Source organism: Pelodiscus sinensis, chromosome 6 (genome assembly GCF_049634645.1).
Source record: "Pelodiscus sinensis isolate JC-2024 chromosome 6, ASM4963464v1, whole genome shotgun sequence".
Lineage (NCBI taxonomy): Eukaryota > Metazoa > Chordata > Testudines > Trionychidae > Pelodiscus > Pelodiscus sinensis.
Genome location: NC_134716.1, coordinates 87,036,184 through 87,062,787, shown reverse-complemented (window position 1 = coordinate 87,062,787; position 26,604 = coordinate 87,036,184). Strand labels below are relative to the sequence as shown.

The 26,604-nt window shown below is 43.6% G+C and overlaps 1 protein-coding gene and 1 long non-coding RNA gene across 3 annotated transcripts in view; one reads left to right on the top strand and one right to left on the bottom strand.

Moving 5' to 3' along the window:
- Nucleotides 1-26,604, top strand: part of ARSB (arylsulfatase B) — a 104,945-nt gene that overhangs the window by 5,597 nt on the left and 72,744 nt on the right. For both annotated transcript variants that reach the window (XM_014571538.3, XM_075932330.1), the window contains 3 exons: nt 6,296-6,482; nt 9,665-9,855; nt 13,098-13,305. In XM_014571538.3, coding sequence (XP_014427024.2) covers nt 6,296-6,482; nt 9,665-9,855; nt 13,098-13,305 — 586 coding nt within the window. The remainder of the gene's footprint in view (nt 1-6,295; nt 6,483-9,664; nt 9,856-13,097; nt 13,306-26,604) is intronic.
- On the bottom strand, nt 1,857-26,034 carry LOC102444981 (uncharacterized). Its single transcript, XR_012904867.1, has 3 exons — nt 25,909-26,034; nt 3,596-3,741; nt 1,857-2,142 (listed from the first exon to the last, which is right to left on the bottom strand). It is a non-coding gene; the product is annotated as an uncharacterized LOC102444981 (long non-coding RNA).

The following is a 26,604-nucleotide window of genomic DNA, read 5'->3' as shown; positions in this document are numbered from 1 at the left end:
CAGGGCTGTATGAGGGCAGGATGGCACAACTCCCCAGGGACAGGGCTTCCCTCCCTCCCTCAGGCCATCCCACACCGCCCCACTCCCTTTTCTCTAGGGTCCCCCCTCCCCCCCTTCAGGGACAAGAGTGTCTTACCTCCATGAAGGAGGGCCCTGAGAGTGGACTTCCTCATGCCAAACTGGTTGGACAACAGGTAGCTGTCTGGGATGGTGAGCTTCCAGACAGTGATGGCAACCCGCTTCTCCAGAGCCACAGATAGATGTCACACCGAAGGGCAGGGGCAAACCAGGCACACAGTTCCGTAAAGGTAGCCTTCCACATGTGGAAGTTGTTGAGTCACTGCTGGTCATCCCACTGCTCCATCACCAGCTGGTTCCACCAGTCAGAACTGGTGTCCAGTCTCCAGAATCATCTCTCTATCGTGGGGTCTGGGTGCAAGGGCCTTGCTCCCACATCCAGGCAGAGGGACTCATAGATGAGCTCAGAGGCTGAGCCATCAAGACGGTTTGCATAAACTGCTGCAGAACCCGCAGCATGGTAGTGTAGGGCCATCACGTGCCCATGGGTAGCTCCAGCTCCGTAGCAAAAAGAATGCTGTGGTGTCCAAAAGCTGGGCAACCAAAGCATGCATTGCACAAACTTTGCTGTCCCTCGGAGAGGTAGGCAAGCCTGCAGCAGAACCTGAGAAACAGCTGTCCATGGGGGGTCCCTTTAAGCACACATCTCAGATCACCTTAGGCAACAGCATCCAGAAACAACTGCTGACCTAATGCCCTGCCTGAAGTGGTTCTGGGTGGCCTTTTATGTGAGAGAGTGTCCAATAAGTCTGGACACCCTTTCAAAAAAGCAGATTGCTTTTTTGATGCATGTTTGTGTGTGGATGTTCTCTTTCCTAAAGCAGAAACAATCTTCTGAAAGAAGCCTGCAGTCTAGATGTAGCCTCTATGTGGGATTTTTATTACTCTTGACTCCTCAGCATTGCACAGTGGTAGATAGCATTTACCTTAAATGTATGCATATCAATTGATAGTCAGCTTTCAACACAAGACTTATGTTAAGGTTAGGGTTACTCCATCTAAAAACAGTATTCAGAGCAAATGAATGGATTTATATAATGATGTTATATTTTCTGTACTATTCTTTATCTCATTCCCTATCCATTCTAATGCTTTGTTCGATTTTTGTCTGCTGCTTCATGCTGAGTAGAAGTCTTCAGGTCCTTTTCTTGAGGTGATATAGTGTAGATTCCAGTAAATTGTACGGAAAGAGTAAGTTAAACTACTCATCCTGTGTTACTCTTCATTGACTAACATTGAATGTCATCTGCTGTTTTGTTGCCCATTTGTCTAGGTTGGTTAGGTTCTCTGAAGTTCCTCCATTTTCTCCATTCCTGACTAAATTTGCAGAAGACAAAAGGGTATCATTAGCCACCTGACTGCTTCTCCTTTTTCCAGATCATCAGCATATTAATTGCCACTTCTAGTATAGCATCTTGTGGCACTCCAGTGTTAAGGTTTGTGTGTCTTGGTGAAAACTGGCCATTTTTTGTTCTTTTACTATCAGTTTCTGCTATGTGAGCATACTTGGCCTTTCATACCATGACAATTTTATTTCATGAATAGCCTTTTATGACAGACTTTTAAAAGTCCAGTTTTTCATTTCTGAATCTCTTTTATTCACTATTTTATTGACACATTTAAAGAATTCTAAGATTAGTGAGGCATAACTTTCCTATGCAGAAGCCATTCTGCTTAGACCCTATATCATGATCTTCTAGGAGCCTTGCAATTCTATTTGTAATTATAGTTTGTTCCAATTTATCATTACAGAATTAAGGCTTATTTGGTTTGGGGTTTTTTTTATTTTAAAACTTTGAACTAACAGGAGTATCATGCTACCAGAGGATGTCAGGCATCTTAGAATGTTGTCTCTGTGGGTGTTCCACTTTAGGTGTCGGTGTGACCTTATGCTGCCAAATCAGAGATTTTTCTTAGCAGTGTTGGATCGCATTTTGCCTGCACAGTAGCCTGTCATGGTGCCACTTGTGTCTATAGACTGTGCACATGACGCAGCTACCCCTAAGTTCCTTCTCTATCATCCTTGGCAGCAGATGGCGCTCTTAGCAGTTGTCACTCCTTTGCCTGAAATACAAAGAAAACAGCTTGTTATCCATTTATTCTTTTCCCATCTGTTCTCCTTACCTTTTTTTTCTTTCAAGAAAAAAACCTTTCAAGAAAAAACAAGAACAAAAACCTTTCTTTTTGGAAAGAGGCGCTAGATTTCCCCATTTTCCTCCCCTCCCAATTCCTTCCTTCTTTCCTTTTTGTTCTAAAGAATTAACCTAACTTCTTTAAAAAACACAAAAACAAAAAACCAGAAGGAGAAAAGAAAAACGAAGAATTAAGAAAATCTTTGCATCCTGAAGAAACCTCAACTGTCACCAGACCCTGTTCCCCTGACTTCAAGTGACACTTGCAGAGATGCCATGCAAGTCTCTGATGGACAGTCTTCTTGTGTTCACTGCCTTGGGGAGAGCCATATTCCTCAGAAGTGCTCTCATTGCAGCAACATGAAAGCAAGGACCAGGTGAGGTAGAGAACTGCGCCTCCAGGTGATCCTCTTAGAAAAATCCCTCCAACCAACAGGAGATGGATTTCCCATTGACCCGTCAACAATGGGGTCCAAAGACAAGGCTCAGACTTCCATTACTTCAAGGAAGTGAGCCTTATCTTCCTCAGACCAGGACTCACAAATCGAGCGAGCCAGCTCCTCTAGAGTGAGTACCGCTGACAAGCACAGCACCTCTGGTGCTGCCCTGGCACACACGCCAACAGCAACAAAAAGGACAGTTTCAGAGCCAGCATGCTAAACAACTCCAGCACTCACAACACCGGCACAGGCAGTGGCACCAAAGCCAACCCCTATGGATGTTCCGCCAGCACCAGCCTCGGCTCTGACACATTCTTCTGCACCGACAACCAAGGGTCAATAGACACTGACCACTACCAGCAGACTGGCACTGAAACATACAACACTGAAGCTCTTCTCAGCATCAAATCAATTTCTTCACCACTCTGATCTTGAGATCCCATTGGTACCACAGTCCCCACTCCTTGGTACCAATCACTCCCCTCCTGGAACCACACAACAGCCACTTCTTTCTCTATCTGTCTCAAGACAGTGAAGGCGAAGCAGATGGGCACAATAGCCTCTTTTCTTCCTAACACTCCATTTGCTACAACATCACACCCCTAGCATCATACCTATCTGGTGTTCAGAACATCATGGTGGATGCTGTCAGCTGCCTCTTTTCAGAACAGCATGAGTGGGAGATATACCCATCAGTCATTCAAACAATATTCTACAAATGGAAAGCCTCTTTGACCTCTTTGCCACTTATATGAACTGAAAATGAATCAGTTCTGCTCCACAGCAGGCTCTGACAGGGGATCTCTTGGGGATGCCTTTAGTTCCATGAATAGCACTACTTATTTACATTTTCTCACCTCTACTGCTCATAAATCAAGTGATTCACAAGATCTGACAATTATCCTTATCATCCCAAACAGGCCCAGGCAGACCTGGTACCCTTACCTCAACCATCTCGCATTCTGCAGCCCTCACTCACTCCCATGCCGTCCAGACCTGCTATCACAACACAATGGTTGAAATGCTGAATCCCAATCCGGCAGCTCTTCATCTCAAGGCCTAGCTACTCCATGGTTCCATCATGATGGCTCCTGTTCAGATAGAGTTAAACAGATACTTTAAAATTGCTGAATCCTACAACCAGAAAAACCTACCTCTACAAGCAGAGACTTTTTCTGTCTGTTTCCACAGACACATACAATGTCATCAACCAAAGCACCTTTCCCATACTTGAAGATCTCTTCAACCTCAGGGGGTCAAGCTTATCCTTTGGTTCCCTTAAAGTTCATCTGTCAGCCATCACTCCATTCCATGAACCAATTGATGGTTCCTCAATTTTTTCCTACCCCATCACTAAACAATTTTTAACTGGTATGCAAAATGTATACCCAATGGTTTGGGAACCTACACCTCTCTGGTACCTCAACCATGTACTCAAAAGCCTTACCAGACCTCCATTCAAGCTTTTAGCCACTAGCTCCCTCCTTCATATGGAAATGAAGGCAGCTTTTCTCATTGCCATCGGCAAGATAGGTAGTAGACCTTTATAGCAGACCTTCCCTTTACCATATTCACAAAGGACTGTTACATTATGGCCGCACCCAAAATTCTTACCAAAAGTGGCTTCCACCTTCCACATCAATGAACCAATACATTTACCTACTGTGACAGGGTCAGTCCCAATCCTGGGCCTCTGCCCCGTTCAGTCCTAAGACTAAGTACAGTGGCACAGGTCCCGCTTGTCCTTGTCTGCGTTTGGGCTTCTGTCCCTTGGCTAAAAGGGTGTTGTGGCTGGGGTCCCTGGTCAGCCTGGGCTGGGTACCAGCCCTCCCCAGCTACTGGCTAGGCTCTCAGGCTACTTGGGTAGGGGAGTCCAAACCCTCCTGGTAGGAGCCCCTTGCCTCGCCTCACCTGTAGTCTCTGGCAACTGCTGCTGTTCTGTATCTCAGCTTTTCTGTTTCTTTTCTTATCTTATCACTTATGCTTCTCTCTCCATCTCCTTCCAAACTCCTCTACCATATCTCCCCTCAGCAGGGAGGGCCTTTTAAAAGGACCCCTGGCTGCCTGAAGTCAAATCACTTAGGCCTTAATTGATTTATAGCAGCCCCATCCCAGATGCTTCCTTTCTGCTCTTAATAGCCTCAGGTTAGCTGCTCTTGGCTGCCCTGAAATAATAGTCTCTTCCTCTCTCTCTAGCCCTCTAACCTGCCCTGTCACACTATCTTTTCCCCCAAACCACACAAGGATGCCTTACAGGCATGTCTTCACACATGATGTTAGGCAAGCTCTCGCTTTTTATCTTGACAAGACCTGACCCTCCCTCACTCATTTTCACTGTGCTGGGGCAGAGGGTGGGGATATAGGAAGGGGTGCAGGGATATAGGAAGGGGTGCAGGCTGCAACTTGGGGTGCAACCTCTGAGGTGGGGCCAGAAATGAGGAGTTGAGACAGTTGGAGGGAGCCTCAGCCTGAAGCAGGGGGTTGGGGTGGAGCTGGGGATGAGGGGCTTGGTATACAGGAGGGGACTCTATACAGGAGGAGACTCTTGAGTGGAGCCAAGGAGTTTGAGGGGAGGGAGCTCCAGGCTGTGGAAAGGGATATGAGGTCTGGGATGGGGTGTGGGTTATGGGGTGAGACCAGAAATGAGAGGCTCAGGGTGCTGGAGGGAGGGGGCTCTGGACTATGGCAGGGGGTTGGGATGAGTGTGGTGGTGTGCAGCGTGTGGGCTTCTGAAGGGAGCTTGGATGTGAGAGGGGGTTCAAGAGTGTGGGAGGGGGTGCAGGCTCCAGGAGGGAGTTTGGGTGTGGGAGGAGATTGGGGTGCAGAGGGAGTGTGTGGTACAGGATTCGGGGTAGTGCCTACCTCAGGGAAGGTCCTTGGAAGCAGCAACATGTCCCTTGGCTCCTAGACAAAGAGGTAGCCAGGTGGCTCTGCACAAGGTGACTGCCTCTGCCTGCAGGTGCCGTTCCAGCAGCTCTTATTGGCTGGGAACTGTGGAGCGGGTGTGCAAGATGGGGGCAATGTACAGAGTCCACCTGACTGTCCCCCTTCCTCCCATCTAGAAACTTGAGGGACATGACACTGCTTTTGAGAGCTGCACTGAGCCAGGTAGACTCCCACGCCAACTGGACTTTTAATAGCCCAATCACTGGTGCTGACTGGAGCTACCAAGGTCTCTTTTTGACTGATGTTCTGATTGAAAACTGGACACTTGGCAACCCTGTGTCATGAAGGACACCACAACAATAAGCATCCTCTATATTAATACAAATAGATTAACAGGTGATTCAGCATGGTGAAGAAATGTCTTACCTTGGAATCCCTCTCCTTAAATGTATGTAGTATTTTAACTGTGTTAGTCCCCTGATATTAGAGACCTAAGGTGAGTGAGGTAATATCTCTTATAGACCAGTTTAAGTTGGTGAGAGACAAGCTTTCAAGCTTACACAAAGCTATTCTTCAGTTCTGGGAAATGTTTCAATATTACACTTTCAGAGTCTTCTAGAAAATGCTGCGTGTACTATGGAATTGTGAAACTTCAGACTCATTTTATGATGTGTATTTTTAAATATTGATACAGTGCTTTTATTGCATACATTGCTATTATGGTAAAACTAATACCTGCATTGGGTTTATTTTTCCAAGATTCATACAGGTTTACAACACCAAATAATTTGGCCTTGCCAGCCCAGCTGTGTCCCTCTGGATGAGAAACTTCTGCCTGAACTGCTGAAGGAGGCAGGATATGTTACCCACATGGTAGGGAAGTGGCATCTAGGCATGTATAAAAAAGAATGCCTTCCAACCCGCAGAGGATTTGATACTTACTTTGGTAATGGTCAGATTTATTACTTTTCTTCTACGTACTTTACTAACCGTATTGAAAGGGGAAATATTTTTTAAGAACAAACTCAAAACAGCCAGTAAAAGTGTTTTAGCTGTTTCAGCACATAGCAAAATATAGTTCTCTAATTTAGCAGACTACAACTGATAAATAAATGTTCAGCCTATTGCTGACAATAGTCTGATTTTCTGAAACCCACAGAAACAAATACTTGTACAGTATTTTAAGTTCCACATTTAACTTGTCCCATTGTGCTTAGTTACTCCATATGTTGCACGAGTATGCTCTCAGAGGAAGCTTTATACAGGCAGTCCCCGGGTTACGTACAAGATAGGGACTGTAGGTTTGTTCTTAAGTTGAATCTGTATGTAAGTCGGAACTGATCAGTTTCAACAGCAGCTGAATCTGGATGCCAGTTCTGACTTACATACAGATTTAACTTAAGAACCCCAGGCATCCCCAAGTCAGCTGCTGCTGAAACTGATCAGCGGCTGATTCCAGGAAGCCCGGGGCAGGGGCTTCCTGTAGTCAGCCACTGGTCAGTTTCAGCAGCGGCTGACTTGGGGACGCCTGGGGCAGAGCAGCTGGGGTGGTGCTGGGTTGGTCCAGTAGCGCCGCCGCTCCTCAGCGCTACTGGACCAACCCAGCAGCACCCCAGCTGCTCTGCCCCAGGCGTCCTGATTCAGCCGCTGCTGAATCTGACCAGCAGTGGCTGAATCAGGACGCCTGGGGCAGAACAGCTGGGGTGCTGCCCGGTTGGTCCAGTAGCGCCCAGAGCGGCGCTATGGGACCAACTGGCAGCGCCCCAGCTGCTGTACCACAGGTGTCCGGAGCAAAGCCACGGAGCATGGGGGCAGCGGGACAGCCCAGACGCGCCGTAGCTGTCCGCTGCCCGCGTGCTCCGCCGCTTTGCTCTGCTTTGCCCCCCGTCTCCCTGGTCTGCAGACCAAGGGGATGGGGGGGGGGGGGCAAAGCAGAGCCAAGCCGCGGAGGACGTGGCCAGCTGACAGCTGTCAGCTGACCGCGCGCTCCGCGGCTTGGCTCTGCTTTGCCCCCCCCCCCCCCGTCCCCCTGGTCTGCAGACCGGGGGGGGGGGGGGGGCAAAGCAGAGCCAAGCCGCGGAGCGCGCTGCCAGCTGACAGCCCAGACGCGTCTGCAGACCAGGGGGACGGGGGGGCAAAGCAGAGCCAAGCCGCGGAGCGCGTGGGCAGCGGACAGCCCTGTCCGCTGCCCACGTGTTCCGCCGCTTTGCTTCCTCTCCCTGGTCTGCTGGAGACCAGGGAGAGGAACAGCCCAGTTCGTAACTGCGGATCCGACATAAGTCGGATCCGCGTAACTCGGGGACTGCCTGTACTTAATTTTTCCATGTTTCTAGGTTTAGGTCAGACTTTTAACATCACTATAGATTGTGTATTTTTTTTTCTAGTTAAGACACTGCTATTAAAAAGTAATAGGCATTTTACTAGACTATTGGTCATTTTTAAATATATTTTCTAAACACACTACCATGATGAAGGTATTACAAGAACTTGGATAAAATTACATTAAAAAATTATTAAAGGAACTTTTAAGTTGCAAACACTCAAAACTTAGGCATTGCCAGAATTAGGATACCTATGTAACTTTTATTTGGTGCAATTATTAGCATGCTTTTCAATATAGTCTTTAATTGCACAAGCTCATACTGTTTTTCCCACCATAGGGCCACTGCCTCAATAAGCAACTTTTTAGTTATTAATATTTCCTTTTTATCTTCCATATTTCATATGTGACTTGAGGCCTTAATGTACACCATCCAATCAATGCACTGAACTATTTATTTTCTTATGGGCTTTCTGCAAAACTTTACTTTCTCATGGGCTTTCTGTGATGCCCTCACCAAAGTAACTAAGTGCTTCACAAACAGTAATGAAATTATCTTCACAACACCACATCATGTTATCTCTGATGTGGAGATGATAATGCCAGTTTTACACCTGGGGACTTGAGGAATAGCGATTAACACTCCAAAGTTATCAAGTGTTTGATAATTTTGGGTGCCCACTGTAAGAGGGAAGCAATTTATTTTTCAGAGCGCTTAATTCTTCCTATGTTTACACTATGATTCCAGTTGACTTACTTTACAAAAGCAAAATAAACAGAAATCCCCAACACAATTTATTTCTTGTATTTAAGAGCATATTTTTTATGTTTCCTTGAGAAAGCCCTTCCATATCTGACTTTGACATCCTCTGCATCATATACAGCATGGCATAACTGGAAGTTGTTTGGCTAGATATTTTGTTGCTTGATTTGTGTTGTGGGGTTCATTAGGTTTAGGTAGAGTGCATTAGCAGAAAGAATGTCTTTGGTCAAGAGTCTGGATTTTGAAACTGATTCTGCCCCCTCAGTGAACCTTAATTTGGTTGCCTTCAGGGTATGCTTTGCAATATTCCACTATTATTCTGGAGAATATTTGGGTCATAAAAGTTGAGATTTATTTTAAGGATGAGGTTGCAATAGATTTGAGGCAATTTCATTGCTTCCAGTCAATGGGAGTTAAAGCTGCAGAGTACCTTGCAAGATTGGTGAACCTTATTTTTGCACAGTTTATTTTCTTAAGATTAGTCAGTCTATAAATAATTATTTGTTTGTTTCACCAGTTGGTGTCAGCAGTGAATCAGAAATCACCACATAGTTCATATGAGGGACATTGCTGTAATTCATTGTTACCATTAATAAATGTAAATAGTATAACAGTTCAGTGTTTATAGTATTTATTTAGATATAATCATTCTGTACTAACAAATACAGTTTACAAAACTGTAACTAAAGTTATTCCAATTAGCTACAGGCTCAGGACATGTGCATCTTTGATTTATATGTAAAGATATTGAACTGTTCTTAAAATGTTTCCAGGTTTGCATAATTGATACATAGACTTGGATTTTGTGCTTTATTTTCAAATAAATATAAGATTAGAGATGTTCAGGAATGTTAGGCTGCTTAGCCTCGGGGGGGGGGGGGGGGGGGATTAGAGAAAGTCTGAAGATGTAATTTTTCTAAGGCACAAGGGGCAGTTTGGCACTGCACTCCCTTTGTATCTTTTGAAAGTCTTGCCTGATATATTTGTTTATATATAGTAAATTATATGTTGGGTTGCTCACTTGGTCACCTTTTTCCTGTTCTAGGTTATCTTCTGGGAAGTGAAGATTATTATTCTCATGAACGTTGTGTATTCATCAGTGCAAAGAATGCAACACGCTGTGCTCTTGATTTTCGAGATGGAGAAGAAGTTGCAGTTGGATATGAAAATATGTATTCCACAAATGTATTTACGAAAAGAGCGGTAGATCTTATAGCCAACCATAAAACTGAGAAGGTACAATACAAATCTGTTGCTTTGTGAACTTATTTTACAAGTATCTTAATATTAATGTCTGTACAATATTAATTTAGGAATTGAGCTTGCTTTGTAAACAATAGATGATAAATATCTAGATACAGATGTGGGTTTATGATAACCCTCACTGTCTTATCAGAGCAATTGGCCTTGTGTTGCTTTTTCACCTGAACAAAGACCTACACTAAACCTAGAGGAAACAGCGTTAAATAGGACATAGTCTCTTATGAGTGCAGGTTTTGCAAATTAGAGATTGATCCACTAGAAAATAAGCCCAGGTCAGAAAAGTGCACTTAATTAAAATGCTCAGCAAACAAAAGTGAACAGTACTGCATTGATTCTTTAATGTTCAAAGCCTTTATGCAGGAGAACTCAGTGTTACAAACACCGGGGGAGGGCTGGTTGCACCAGGTCCAGGACCTACCCCTGCTGCAGCTCTGCATTTAAAGTGTATTAGGACCCACGTGGGCAGATAGCCAGACAGGGGCTGTTGACATCCCACACTGCAGCCTCTGTATCAGAGGCGCAGCGCAGGGCAACAGGCAGCTAGCCCTTGAGGGGAGCTAGTTTTTAAACTGGCTTCTCTCACAGACCAGCTCCCACCTGGAACCCTGTGCTGCTTCATCTGTATCAGATGCAGCACCATGGAGTGGCAACACGCTCCTTAGGTGTGGGGTCAGAGTGCTCTGACCACCAACCTCATCCCCAGGGACTACAGAATAGTCAGGTAACCGATAAGAATTCATGAGGTTAATCGACTATTCAATTAATTGATATTTAACATCCTTATGTAAAATATATTAACCTATATTATAAAAAGAAGTAGAATTGAAGTTCTTAATTTAAAATTCTCAGAAAAAAATACAGTTTCTCTTTCTTTCCTATAATATAAAGCATGGGTGGCCAACCCATTTAACAAAGAGAGCCGAAACAGAGGCGGAAAAAATACGAAGAGCAAAACCAGAATTATCAAGCAAAAAGAAGGGCTGCCCCTTTAAGAAACAAGCTTAGGCTTTTTGGCCATATCAGGGTCCTGTTGACTGCTGACATATTGGGTGCCATTTTGAATCACCGCTGGGGCCGTTTGGGGGAGGGGGACGGCCACAGGAGCGGCTTCATGAACCACACTTTGGCCACCCCTGATATAAAGACTTCCTACACCACGACATAATAAACTTTTGTATTTAACACTACAGTCATATTAACACCCACCCCCAGAAAAAGCTAACACATTTGTTTTTGTTAAAACTCACAACAGAATAGTACAAATGAACTATCTTACTTTGGACAATACCACATATTATGCTTACTCTGACTACATGTCCCTGGTTTTCTGGGACAGTTCCTATTTTTATACTCTGTCTTGGTGTCCCCATCAAGTAATGAAATGTCCCAGATTTACAGGCCTGTATGCAGGGGGGAAGGTGCAAACTCACCCCCCCCACCCCCATGGTCCTTCCATCCTGTGTGAGCAGTGTCCTTCTCGTGGGGTAGGTCAGCAGCACCTGTCCCCCGCATGGCCTGAGCACGCCCCACACTGAGCTCGCCAGCGCCATGGCCTTCTGCACTAGCCCCTTGAGGACTCAGGGCTCCTATAGTAGAGGAAAGAAACCACAGGGAGCAAGCCATCTCCTATGGAAGGCTTGAGTAAAGATCTGAGACTGGTATCCTGAGGAACTAGTGTGAGGATAGAGTGCTCCATTCCAGAGCAGGAAAAACCCTCAAAGATTATCCAGAAAGAGGATAGAAACAGAGTCCAGAGCATGAGTTGAAAAGATGCCCCAAAGTGCGGAAGAACCACTTATTTATTTATTTTAGGTTTGTGATTTGGCTGGAGGACTAAGCCACCTATCCAATATAGGCAAAGTTTCTAGGAGACCTACATCAGGGAAGAAAACTGAGGTAGGGAGTTGGGGCGGTGCCACCCTTCTCTATCTGGGATTGCTGTGAGGCAGCCACACCCTCTGACAGTTGGGCATGGTACTGGGAGCAGTGAGAGGGTGATTAGAACATGCCGGACAAGGACATTAGGGATGAGGAGTCTGAGGAGTGAAGAGTAGAACTGGCTAGATAAAAAGAATGGGACTAATATGAGGAGCCAGGGATGAGAAAAAGATAGGCTGGGACAGTTTGGAGAGGACAGAGCAGAATCAGGAAGAATGGGCAGGAGAGTGTGTGTCCACAACAGCATGCTTTCCTCTAGAGCAGTGGTTCTTTACCTGGGGTAATCACCCCTCGAGGGGCAATTTGGCATATTTCAGGGGGTAGTAAGTTTAAAATACAATAGGTGTTCAATTTTGTTCAACATAATGTATGAGAAAATGAAAAACAAAAATTATTAATCTTCTTTTTGTTTATTTCCATTTTAAAAAGGAGTAGGGGTAATTTTCATTTATTGGTTAAGCTTAAGGGGTAACAGTGCCAAAGAGGTTAAGAACCACTGCTCTAGAGCTAGTAATGGAACCCAAGGTTCCTGAGTTTTGCCATTCCTCTGCTGTTAGCAAATATCTGTGAAACCCACTAGCAAAGCATGTGTCTTATTCCCCTCTAATGCTGGTCCACTTAGAGGATAACAACTTATTATTGGTATCAATAATTCCATTAGCTCAAGGTGTAGAGATCAGTATGGTGGATTTAGATGTTTTAACACTGCTGATGACCCATGTCTGTGTCAATATAATGACATGTTATGGAATTTGTTGTCTTTTTTCCTAAGCCTAGGAAACTACAAAAGAGTTTATTAAAAGAACTGTAAGATTGCAAAGTTATGCACTCAGGTTAGGATATGCCAGAATTAATGTTGCCTGTGAAACCTTAATTAGGCTTCCTTCTGTATATGCACTTTAATAGTCTCCTATTGTGTAATCATGTACTATTTTTGACTTATTAGTTCACAGAACTTGCACAAAGAATTCACTCTGAGGTAAGAGCAACAAGAAGTCCTGTGGCACCTTATAGATCAACAGTTTTATTGGAGCATAAGCTTTTGTGGGCAAAGACCCACTTAGTCAGATGCATGTGACTAGGCTACCATTAAAATGAAAACATACATTAATATTTTAGCACCTTTATAATAATCTTCCCAGAATAGTGCATATCTTGTGCTTAGAGAAATCTGAAGGAAACCAATAAAATTGCTGCATTAATTGGTTAATGTGACTTTTGCATTGACTGTTTGGGTACTTTCTCATCTATCTTGCATATTGCTTTTTCCTCCCCAGCCTCTGTTTCTCTACATTGCACTCCAATCTGTGCATGAGCCCCTTCAGGTCCCTGAGGAATACATGAAACCATATGCCTTCATCAAAGATGGGAAGAGACGTCATTATGCAGGAATGGTGTCCATTATGGATGAAGCTGTAGGAAATGTCACTTCAGCCCTAAAGAGATATGGGCTTTGGGACAATACAGTTCTCATCTTCTCTACTGGTAAGTTTAATCAAATATTCTTCAGATGACTCACTGAATGTATTATTCAATAAGCTGAAGAGAATGGTCTATTTCACAACAGATTTTAAATCCAAAATAGCTATAAAAATAAAATAAACCTATTCTTAAAGAGGATAAATTGATTTTTTCCCTCTTAAATAGAAACAATTTTGAGTGAGTACTTCTGAAAACAAAGGATTAATGCTTTTGTCTAGAACCTATATGCAATATAGAAAGGTGCTGTACAAACTTACTGAGAACCTTATGTGAGGTTCTAAGGGTCTTCAATTTCCTTTGACATTATAAATACAGGCAGTCCCTGACTTACGCGGATCCGACTTATGTCGGATCCGCAGTTACGAACGGGGCTGCCCCAGAGTACACGGACTGCGGGACCTTGCGGTCCTGCCGCCCGTGTACTCTGGGGCTTTCTCTGCGTCTCCCTGGTCTGCAGACCAGGAAGACGCAGAGCAAAGCCGCGGAGGGGCTCGGGCAGCGGGGCAGCGCTACCTCGCTGCCTGAGCCCCCCCCCCCGCGGCTTTGCAAAGCCGCGGGGAAGCCGGAGCTCCGCTGCCGGCTTCCCTGAGGCTTTGCAAAGCCAGCATACCAGGGAGACGGGGAGCAAAGCCGCGGAGGACCCAGGCGGCGGGACCGCGGTGCATCTCGGTCCGCCGCCCGTGTCTTCCTGGTCTGCTGGGGTGGGGGGGGGGCGCAGCTAGTACGCCCCCCTCCCCAGCAGACTAGGCTTTTCTCCAGACGCCTGTGGCAGAGCAGCTGGGGTGCTGCCGGTTGGTCCCACAGCGCCGCTCTGGGTGCTACTGGTCCAACCCAGCAGCACCCCAGCTGCTCTGGTCCTGATTCAGCCACTGCTGGTCAATTTCAGCAGCGGCTGAATCAGGACGCCTGGGGCAGAGCAGATGGGGTGCTGCTGGATTGGTCCAGTAGTGCCGAGGAGCGGCGCTACTGGAGCAACCCAGCAGCACCCCAGCTGCTCTGCCCCAGGCGTCCTGATTTAGCCGCTGCTGAAACTGACCAGCGCTGACTACAGGAAGCCTGAGGCAGAGTTGCTCTGCCCCGGGCTTCCTGGAATCAGCTGCTGATCAGTTTCAGCGGCAGCTGACTTGGGGACGCTTGGGGTTCTTAAGTTGATTCTGTATGTAAGTCAGAACTGGCGGTCAGTTTCAGCAGAGGCTGAATCTGGACGCCAGTTCCGACTTACATACAGATTCAACTTAAGAACAAACCTACAGTCCCTATCTTGTACATAACCCGGGGACTGCCTGTACATTAGAAGCAAGAGGGAAGACCAAGGACAGTGTAGGTCCACAGTGAGGAGGGAGAAATACTAACAGGAAACTTGGAAATGGCAGAGATGCTTAATGACTTGTTTCGGTTTTCACCAAGAAGTCTGAAGGAACGTCTAACATACTGAATGCTAGTGGGAAGGGTGTTTAGAAGATAAAATAGAAGAACAAGTTAAAAATAACTTAGAAAAGTTAAGTGCTTTCAAGTCACCAGGGCCTGATGAAATGCATCCTAGAATACTCAAGGAGCTGATAGAGGAGGTATCTGAGCCTCTAGCTATCATCTTTGGAATACCATGGGAGACAGGAGAGATTCCTGAAGACTGGAAAAAGGCAAATATAGTGCCCATTTATAAGAAGGGAAATAAGAACAACCCAGGAAACTATAGACCAATGAGTTTAACTTCTGTGCCAGGGAAGATAATGGAGCAAGTAATTAAGGAAATCATCTGTAAACACTTGAAAGGCGGCAATGTGATAGGGAACAGCCAGCATGGATTGGTAAAGAACAAATCATGTCAAACCAATCTGATAGCTTTCTTTGATAGGATAACGAGTCTTGTGGATAAGGGAGAAGTGGTGGATGTGGTATACCTAGACTTTAGTAAGGCATTTGATATTCTTATCAATAAACTAGGCAAATACAACTTAGATGGAGCTATAAGGTGGGTGCATAACTGGCTGGATAACCATACTCAGAGAGTAGCTATTAATGGTTCACAATCCTGCTGGAAAGGTATAACAAGTGGGGTTCTGCAGGGGTCTGTTTTGGGACCGGCTCCGTTCAATATCTTCATCAACGATTTAGATATTGGTATAGAAAGTACGCTTATTAAGTTTGCAGATGATACCAAGCTGGGAGGGGTTGCAACTGCTCTGGAGGATAGGGTCATAATTCAAAATGATCTGGACAAATTGGAGAAATGGTCTGAGGTAAACAGGATGAAGTTTAATAAAGACAAATGCAAAGTGCTCCACTTAGGAAGGAACAATCAGTTTCACACATACAGAATGGGAAGCCGCTGTCTAGGAAGGAGTATGGCAGAAAGGGATCTAGGGATTATAGTGGACCACAAGCTGAATATGAGTCAGCAGTGTGATGCTGTTGCAAAAAAAGCAAACATGATTCTGGAATGCATTAACAGGTATGTTGCTAGCAACACACGAGAAGTCATTCTTCTGCTCTACTCTGCGCTGGCTAGGCTTCAATTGGAGTATTGTGTCCAGTTCTGGGCACCGCTTTTCAAGAAAGATGTGGAGAAATTGGAGAGGGTCCAGAGAACAGCAACAAGAATGATTAAAGGTCTAGAGAACATGACCTATGAAGGAAGGCTGAAAGAATTGGGTTTGTTTAGTTTAGAAAAGAGAAGAATGAGGGGGCACATGATAGCAGTTTTCAGGTATCTAAAAGGGTGTCATAAGGAGGAGGGAGAAAACTTGTTCATCTTGGCCTCTGAGGATAGAACAAGAAGCAATGGGCTTAAACTGCAGCAAGGGAGGTTTAGGTTGGACATTAGAAAAATGTTCCTAACTGTCAGGGTAGTCAAACATTGGAATAAATTGCCCAGGGAGGTTGTGGAATCCCCATCTCTGGAGATATTTAAGAGTAGGTTAGATAAATGTCTATCAGGGATGGTCTAGACAGTATTTGTTCCTGCCATGAGGACAGGGGAGTAGACTCGATGACCTCTTGAGGTCCCTTCCAGTCCTAGTATTCTATGATTCTATGATTACTTGCTTTTGAGATTATAGTGCCTCACAAGATTGAGCCTTTATTCACACAGCTCTCTAATTCACCTCAGTCCTGAATCATAGGGCCCATTTTTCTAGGCAGTATTCAAACTGTCCATTTTTGTGTGTGATGGTAGTGATAGATGATCTGTGACACATGTGTGGCTTCACAGTCACAAACACACACCAAGCTGTTATCCTTCACCAAGGTATGCATTTATTCTTTCCTTACAAAGTAACACAATGTAACACAAAGGCCAGGTCTACACTAGACCCAGCAGCTCGGCTAAAGGTACGCAACTCCAGCTACATAGAATAGTAGCTGGAGTCAGTTAAACTTAAGCTGAGCTTGGCAGCATCCCCACAGCAGGAAGCCAATGGGAGCAAATGCTCCCTTCGACTTCCCTTAGTCCTGGCAAGAGCAGGGGTACTGGACACCTGTGGAGGCACCCTTTGAGTTCGATTCAGCAAGTCTTAATTAGCAAGTCTCCTTCCAGTCTGTTCCCTTCAGAAACCAGTTTCAAAAGGCAAAAGTGGGACACATGCAGGAACCCTGCTTCCTGACCAGTCCAGAAGCTTGGAGCTGGGCAGTAGAAAACCTGGGAAATCCAGGCTGCTGTGGGGAGCCTGAGGTCTTCGTGCAGGGCTTCTTGAGGGGTGGGGACATGGCCAGGGACTACTCTTGGACACCACAGCTCCCCACCCAGAGCAGGAGGAGGGTCTGGGGCTCCCCACAGCAGCCTGGACTTCCTGGGTGGCTCTTGCTATTGCTCAGCTTCTGGTTTGGCCAAGGGATGGGGCTAAAGGGGAGTGGGGGAGTAGGTGGTGTGACCTTATGGCAGGGTGGGAGATAAGGCCCATCTCAACCCCCTAGCTGGCTCCACCATGAGCCTTGGGCAGGTGCAGAGTGGCTAGGGTTTCCAGGTGTCTGGTTTTGAACCAGACATTCCTATATTTGAGTTTTCTGTTAGGGAAACAAATTAAGAAAATATACATGAGAAAATATAAATGTCTGGTATTTTCTAAATAAGATGTAATGTAGATTGTGATGTAATGTCAAGTGTGTCTGGTATTTTTGTTGAAACCAAATGGCAACCCTAAGAGCGGCACAGCAGGGAATCTGGGACAAATGTTGTCTTGGAGTCACTGAGTCTGGGACCAGGCCTTGAACTCTCCCTGCTAAATGGAATGGCGCTGAATTTTGCTGAAAACTAGAAGTCTGCATAGGATTCAGAGGAATAATACAATGTCCTTCCTGCTTCCTTCAAAATGTTTTCCCTCCTCCGCACTTTGTCTGGTTTGGGAGTCAGAATAGCCTTTCAAAGTTTTCAACCTCTATTGCACCCAGGTTTTACTTAATATGATTTGCTTGGGGATGGGCTGGGATTCCTAAACATCTCCCTTCCTGTTCATTGAAATTTAAATGAAATATTTTGAATTGAACAGCTCTGTTACACAGCTTTGAGGCCCAAACCTGCCTGTTCATTGGGATTGTATCCCAGTTCAAATTAGGCCTAATACCTATACAGTATTATGTAATTTTTTTTTTGCCCTGGGAGAAACCCCTGTTTTAAGATGTATTTATAGTTGGAACTTAATGTTCCAAAGAAAAGCAGTATGAAATCTGATACCAATACTTACTGTATATAGTAAAATTGCAACTTGACTTGTGAACATTTTAATAAAATGTTTGCAGTAGATCAGGGATTAAAACTAAAGACTTTTGAAGTAGAAACAGTAGTGACACTTTTTAACTAAGTTTTCAATCAATTATCTTGTGCTTATCAAATTAACATTTTTCATATTGCTGCAAAATACATTTAATGATAGCTCTCTAAATAATCAGCTACAGACATGTTGAGAGAAAGGTTGGGCTGCCAAGAGAAGCTCATGTCACTGTCATATCCAGTAGGACTTGAACTGTACTGAAAATTTAAACGGGCAGAAATGCAACATAGTTATTGAAAGCCAAGGAAATTGGGCCTGGATCAGGCAAATCATAGACCAGTTATTCATTTTTTCCAGTCTTCTCACTTCACTTCACACAGCTGTTCTCTATAGTAAAACATTGCATGGATTAAAGGGGCAGCTTCCAAAAAGCAAATGTTGAAACTATTAAATCTACTCAGCTTCTTTGTATAATACTTAAAAAAAATCTTTAAGTTAGATCCCTGAAAAAGCTGTAGGAAAGTGTTGGAAAAAAGAAGCCCAAAGGCATGCAGCCTGCTATCATATAGGAGACTTTATGCTGTTATATCCTTGAAGGTTATTTACACATTTTCAGTCTTTCAAAGATGCTTCCCCTAAATGGAATGTCTATTTACAGCTATAGCGTTAGTAAAGGTAGATGATTTAATGGGGGGGAAGAGAAAGGGAGCCCAGAACTGAGGATGGGGTGAGTCCTACAAGTGGTAGAGCTCACTTAAGTTTAATTGTGGAGCTTAAACACCTGCTAACCCCAAAAATCTCAGCTCCCAAATCCCCCTCAGTGCTTTCTCCAATGTAAGACATGCTCTCCCTCACAAGTGCCAACTTGTTCAGTCTTTCACATTCTTGCAGCTTACTTCACAGTAAGAATAGATCCCTGTCCTTCCTGATCTTTTTCGCTTTGCTTGTCTTTTGAATTTACGCCTTCTCTTTAGTCCCTGAAGGCCTGACTTCTCAGGGGAGTCCATCTTATTAGTCTCCTTACTGATGGAGTAGGGGCTTGCACCATAGATCCTCTTTCTTTGTTCCCTTTCCTCCTAGTCCAGGGCAAGTACTGGGAGTTCCATCTACGATGCCTCTTCCTATGCTGCAGATACTGATTTTACTGACTTGCCTTCCAATTTTCTCTGACCTTGGCTACTCTTCTTTGGGTTCCTCAGACCCTGAAGGATTTCAGTAGTGCCTCGGGCGGATAATGTCATAGCAGTTGGACAGCCAGACATATAAAAATTGACCCTGTCTTTCTATAGTTGTAATGTAACTGTGATTAACATGGATGCATTGAAATTGTTGAGGGCAAAGGGAGTAAGGAGGCTTAAAATGGTGACTACTGCCATGATAAGCACCAGTTTTGTCCACACACTTTCCTTAAACTAGAAATTCCTGAGGTCCCTTCTTCAATGAGGTAATTTCACTGTCTGTAATTACATAAATACAGTAAAGCCCCACATTTGGATCTCTCCCCCTCATTGGTACAAGTCCCAGCACAAAATTCTGCAATAATATTGTTCTATAAAGATTTTCTGTTGCTAGCTATGTTGATTATTGTTACTGCTACAAATGTACGGTTTCCCTTTTGTTGACTCAATTATAAAGTATCAGAGGGGTAGCCGTGTTAGTCTGAATCCGCAAAAGCGACAAGGAGTCCTATGACACCTTATAGACTAACAGATTTACTGGAGCATAAGCTTTCGTGGGCAAAGACCCACTTCATCAGATGCATGTTTTTAGCTATTTGGAGTGGAAATCCATCAACCTCATGAAGAAACTTGTATAAATACAGACATGCATCTGACGAAGTGGGTCTTTGCCCACGAAAGCTTATGCTCCAATAAATCTGTTAGTCTATAAGGCACCACAGGACACCTCGTCAATTATAAAGAACTCTTTCATAGAATTACAAAATTGTAGAACACTAGAACTGGAAGGGACCCTGAGAGATCATCCAGTCCAGTCCCCTGTCCCCACAGCAGGACCATGCATAATCTAGATCATCCCTGATAAATGTCTGTCTAACATGCTCTTAAATATCTCCAGTGATGGAGATTCCACAACCTCCCATTCCACAGCTTTTCACTGGAGTCTCACTGAATTATTACAGAAGTTGATTTTCTCTTAAATCCCAAAAAGAATAGTAGAGACTTCAATAAAAATTCTTTCTATTTCTTCCTCTTTCCGTCTGATATCGCCTAACCAGGATTCCCTTGATAACATGCCAGTTGGCAAATGGAACTACTGCACATTTTAAAAGGACCTTGTAAAATTTATAGAGGGACTCCAAATCCTCTTTAAAGTAGTGTTATGGAAATCTCTGGCCAAAAAGTGAAGTAATCTAACCATTAATACATTCTGTTTCCATAAGTGCATCACGTAACTCCACTCCTCTGCTGTCTGACTACTTTTTTGTACAGATGACCTTTTTGCACAATTAAAATAAGGCAAAATAAAGCCACTGAACTACAGTGTTACCCAACATTATTTTATAATAAAAGCATTTCCACAGTTACTCTTAGCTCACGTGTTTCTGGTTTGAGACTGATAATTATTTAGTAAATGGTTAAAATATCAGAACTACAATGATTTCAAGAACTAAGTAGTGACTAGAACATATGCTGATACATCATGCTGTAAACTTGGTTTTACAGAGAATCATACATACTCTGCTTCCTTAATAAAATGTATAGTGTCAGTGAAATGACTGTATGCAAGCAAAAGAGATATTATGAATGGAGCAATAACTTTGACATTAGAACTTATGTAGTTGAAAAGAACAGGACATTTGGGGTTACTTCCTTTTGAAGAAGAGACAGGGGTATGTCTAGACTACATTTTTTTTTGAAAAAATGTCACTTGCGTCCATACTGCAATCGCGTTCTTTTGAAATTAATTAGAAAGAACACAAGGGGGTTTTCAACACTGGTAAACCTCAAATTACGAGGAAGAACACCTTTTTCAAAAGAGCTCTTTCGAAAAAAAGGCATGTGTGGATGCAGAACAGGGACATTTTTTGAAAGAAGGCAATCGAAAAAAGGTACAGGTGCCCTGATGGCCATTCTGTGAATAGCAATCAGGATTTTCTTTTGAGAGAGCATCCATGAAGTCTGAATACCCTTTTTCGAAAAAGCAGATCGCCTTTTTAATCCAGTTTTGAGGTGTGGATGCTCTTTTGAAAGAAGCTTGCAGTCTAGACGTACCCACGGAGTCTAACTTTCAGGGACTCTGAGTTGAAGGGTACCTTCATTTAAAATCATGAATAATTAATGTAATCTCTACCAGATCAGCAGTCATCACCTCAGTAGACCAAGTCCTTTTGGAACTACAGGTGAAAATGCTACAAGTTGAAATGAGGCACATATCATAATATTTTCGATGGAAATTTGCATGCACTGTACCAAGCTAGCTTCCTTGACTTCAGCATCAGTTATTTTTTCATTTAAACAGGTAAATTATTTAAAACTCAACGTTATCCTAAATGATGAGATCATCAAAATTGCCAAAAGAAAAGCATAACTTTCCTTTGAAGCCCTGTGTGAGACTACTGTACAGCCCTGCACTGGGGCAGGGATCACATGGGTCCCACAGATTCCACTTTCATAATAGTGGGAATGGGATTAAGGAATAGCTTGTGTAGAGCTCTTCTTGCCCTCCCTCCAACCTCTCTTTCACCTGTGTAAATGCTGTCCTTTTGGAAAATGTTGCAGTATTCGATAGTTACCACAAGAGTCCTGTAAAATGGAATGTATGGCTTTTCCTTTGAAAACTTAGTTTATATAGCTAAAAGAAAACCAACATGTTCTAAAAGCTTTACCTAATGGAGCATTTGACAAATTATTATGTTCCCTGTAAAACAGGGGTGGGCAAAATATGGCCCACAACCCAGACCTGGGCCACCAAGTCACAGGATCTGGCCTATGAGAACCTCTCCCAGGCTCCGTGCCTGCCCTGACCCCGCATGCTGCTCAGAAGAGCTCTCTGAACCAGGGCCACATTATGACTTCCATGGGCGCTAGGCACTTTTGCCTTCATGGACCCCTCCCACCATAACAACAACAATATTAAAAATTATTTTTGATATAACTTTAAATACTTTGACTTTTTTTTTCCTGTTTTAGGTAAAATGTAATAGATTTTTGTGGGCCCAAAAAGTTTCATTTTTTTTTTATGTGAGAAAAAAATTAAAACATTTTCTTCAACCCTAAAAGTTCATTTTTTTCCCCTTCTGATTTTAAAAGAAATTAAAACATTTTCGTGGGCCCCTAAAAGTATGGTGGGCCCTAGGCATTGTGCCTACTGTACCTAATGGATAAGTCGGCCCTGCTCTGAACACTGAGAGCCTAGGGGGAGGGGAGTAGAGGCTTCATGCACTGTCTCAGAAAAATCTTGCAGTCTCCCATTGGCCAGTTTCCAGTCAATGGAAGCTGCATAGCAGGACAGGCAGCATGTGAAGCATCCTTCCCCATCTCCCTGGGCTCACAGCATTCAGAGCTGCTGGTGTAGGGGCATGGAAGCCAGGGACCCTGGCTGAGGAACCAGCTGGGTTGCTGGCCGGGAGCCATCCGGGTAAGGGCATCCTGGCTGGAGCCTGTTTCAGCCTCTCCCACCCACCTCTGCCCTTCCTCCTGCATCCTCTACCCCATGTAATCCCTCGCTTCTGTACCCGTATCCTCTCCCAGACCTTGCATCCCCTCTTATATCCCTCTTCCGGGTCACAAACCCCTCCTAGACCTTGCACCCCAAACTTGTACCCCAGTCACATCCCAAATCCCTGTAACCATCCTGCACCAGGTCACAACCCCCTGCTTCACTCAAGATTTCCTCCCAGATCCCTGACCCCCTCCTGCATTGCAATCCCTTACCCCACGTTCCTTTCTGCATCCAACCTCCATCCCAGACCCCATACCTCCTCCATTAATATCATGGAAGAGTGCAGCCTTTGACCACTAACCACATTCTTGGAGTGGCCCCCCATCAAAAATTATTACTTACCCCTACTCTAAAAGTTAAGGGTATAAATTGTGTTAGGTATGCTTATTGAGAATTGAAGTGGGTTTACATGTTTTTGTTAGTCTCTAAGGTGCCACAGGATTACTTGTTTGATTGTGTTAATCTTCAAGTATTACACATCTATTTAGGGTAAAGTAAACCCATTACAATATATACAGATGACATTCTGGGTTACAGCAACTGCATTTAATTTACCTGGATGATTACACACTCGATATAAACAACCTTAGGTGCATATATTTTGGACTTGTATATTCAGTGCTGACGAGTCTTTGTGTGTGTATGTGTGATCTTTCCTTTAGTAAAAAATAGTGAAAATAAGCCATCTTAAATGATGTTAGGAATAAGACGATATCTCACGTTGCATAGCTTTCACATTACATAGAAGATCAGAATTAATTCTCCAAAGGATGATGTGGGTTAGATCAGTGTCAGACTTGGAGATAGAGCTGGCTAGAAGTTTTCTGACAAAATGTTTTTCTAGTGAAAAAATGCCAATTATTGCAAGTGAAATATTTGGCAGAAATATTCTGCCCTGAAGCTAGCTTCACGTAGAATTAAGGCTTAATTGTTTTGCACACCTGTAGTGTGGGTGCTCTAACTTGGCTGCAAAAAGTTGCTGTTTTCCACAGTTATGCAGCTGAAACTATTGATCATATTAACAATCCCAGTTTGTCTTGTATGGTCATGTTTAATAACAAGCACTTGAGCGGAACTTGATGCCCCCATCCAGGGTTCTAATGCCATAAAATGGGAGTTCTGAATTGGGAGCTCTAAATTCTCCCCACCTGTCTTGTTTAGTCAAGGCTTATGAATGTGTTCATGCCTGTTTTATCTACACTATGCTAGTGGAAGCACTAATATAGACCATGTAACATAGCAATTTTAATCACCAGGTAAGGTCTGAGAAGGTTTAGATGACATTGTGCTTCTAATGTAAGTAGCCACTACACTGGGACTCCTAACATTGCAATTACTGGTAATTGCATTGGTGGTAGCAAAGATAGGACATTTTAGAGGCAAAATACACCCAGCCTGGATTTATATGCAGTCATATACTTATATGGCTGAAATGTTCTTTTTCTTATTTGGGTTTATGTATATATCCAGCAATTGTTTTAATTTACATTTTCCTTTTAGAAAATTCATAAAACTCCATAGCATCATTCATTAACTAGAATGCCATAGCATCATTCATTAACTAGAATGCCATTTTTCTGAAGTATATTGCAGTGCTTCTGGAATTAGCGGCATATTTAGCCTCTATATGATTTTTAGTATGGACTAATTATATTTAATACAGAATCATTTTAAACACAATTTTGCTCCATAGCTGCTGACACTAGGCCTGGTCTCAGGACACATCAACCCTGTTCCACAAATTCTGAGGAAAGGAAGAAGTAGGTAGGCATTCAATTTGTAGCCCAAGGTTCTCTCTATTTTTAGTAGTAGCTTTCTGATATGAAATTACATATAGGCTGATACCTGAATTAGATACAGGATATCAGATAGTTTTTAAAATCTGGTTGCTGATCTCTTTAGTTTGCTTTGTACAGATACCATAACAATAAGGAATTACTATTGCTTGAGACAATCAAACATAAACAGTGATGTTTTCAAAAGTCCTTTTTTAACTCATAATATAAGCCCCTGTAGATGCTAGCCTTGCTTATTTAGTCAACTTAAAGCTTTTGTACCAGTTTTAGTTAACTAAGAAGTAGGATTTTTCATAGGATAATGAGGATAATCCTGCAGTTGTATGGGTAGACCTTCTCACTGACCTCAGTGGGACTCTGCTGTCATATAAGGAAATACTGCCTCACATTCCTTTACAGTACTGGGACAATAAATTGCTTCACTTTCAGAAAAATGCCTAGGAATTTATGTACAATCTGATCTAATGAATAACTGTGTCACTCCTACCCTCTAAGCTGGGCCGTTCCTTATAGTACGTTGCTGATGTAGCCTCCAGCCTCAATTGTTTTCTCACAGCTTCCAGTATGCAGATCATTTCCAGCTATGTTTATTTCTAGTCTGTAGCCAGACAGCCAATTCTGGGCTTTTGCAAGCCTTAGTTATACTGCAAGTTGATCCCAACCTACTCCCAGTCTGATTTTTCCCCCAGAAATGTATGTCCTGTGCTTCCCAGCCCTCTGCTGGGCAATACAAGTTTAAATAAAGTCTGTTAGGGTGTGTAACAAGAGTTATTTCCAAGTAATAATGCGAGCATTTTCACAGCCGTTCCATTATTTTGAAATAATGGACAGCTTATTCCAAAATTTGTAAACCTCATTCTACGAGGAATAATACCTATTCCAAAATAGCTATTTCAAGATAAGGCATATGTGGATGCTCCACTGCTGCTATTTCAAAATAGCCCCTCATCCAGAGGCGCCACTACTACAGCCAGGGGTTGGCCCTCGAGGCGTCACTACCATAGCCATCAGTGGAGCATCCACATACACCTTATCTCGAAATAGCTGTAATTAGGAGGTGGAGCCTGTAATTGCCTTGCCCAAAGCCAAAGCAGGCCAGATCCAGTCCACTGAGAGGCTTTTGTCCATCTCTGCATTAGGCTATACTGTTACCCCAAAAATATTCTCACTGGAGACCACCTAGGGTTACAGGGTTACACTAGTGTGGGTTTATTGCTTGAGGAATTAGCACTCCACTATTTGCACTACAAAGTTAAACCAAAGAAGATAGATAGAGCTACCACCGAAGGTTTAAACTAAAGAAGATACAGAGCGCTCTCTCTCTCTCTCTCTCTCTCACACACACACACACCCCTCCATTCATTCATTCATTCATTCATTCACACACATTCATTCCTGCCCTCAGGCACTCACACACTTACACAGGCATATGGGTTGCAGACGGAACCAAGGCATGTAGATCCTGGAGGGACTGTCTGCCCATCATGGGTGGAGAAGCTGGGCAGGAGGAGAGACACTGTCTGTAGAGAGGAGTTTCTCAGGAGCCAGGGAAGAAAAAAAGAGAGTCTCACATGTGCTCCCTTTCTTTATATAGTGTCTGAATGGCTCATTCACCTAGTCATCAGGGAGCATGCCCAGACTTCCCTTTATCCAGGAAAAGCATCAGTCTGTGATGACTCATCACCATGTGCTTCATTGTTCCCAGTCTTCTTCAAACACAAAGACTCTCACACTCACACTCAGTGGAGAATGCAGTTTAGAGCAAGTTACAGTCAAGGTAGCTGAGAGTTACAGTAAGTTTGAGAGTTACAAAGATTACAAAGTTTGACAAAGATCACAATGAGTTGCAGTTTAAAACCTTAGACCTTACAGTTTAGTGTAGTTTCAGAAAATGCATGTGTATAAATCAAGTAAGGTCAGGCGGAGGCTTTTTTATGCAACATATACTATCCCAGACTAAGGGTTGTTGTTTATAGACTAAAAGAGCCTGCTGACGACCCTGTAAACAACTAGACAATGTCCACACACCTTGGTCCCTTCAAGCAGAGAGACAGGGTGTGCATGTGCCACAACATGGACCAACTTCTGCTGGTGAGAGAGGCTTTTGAGGTTATACA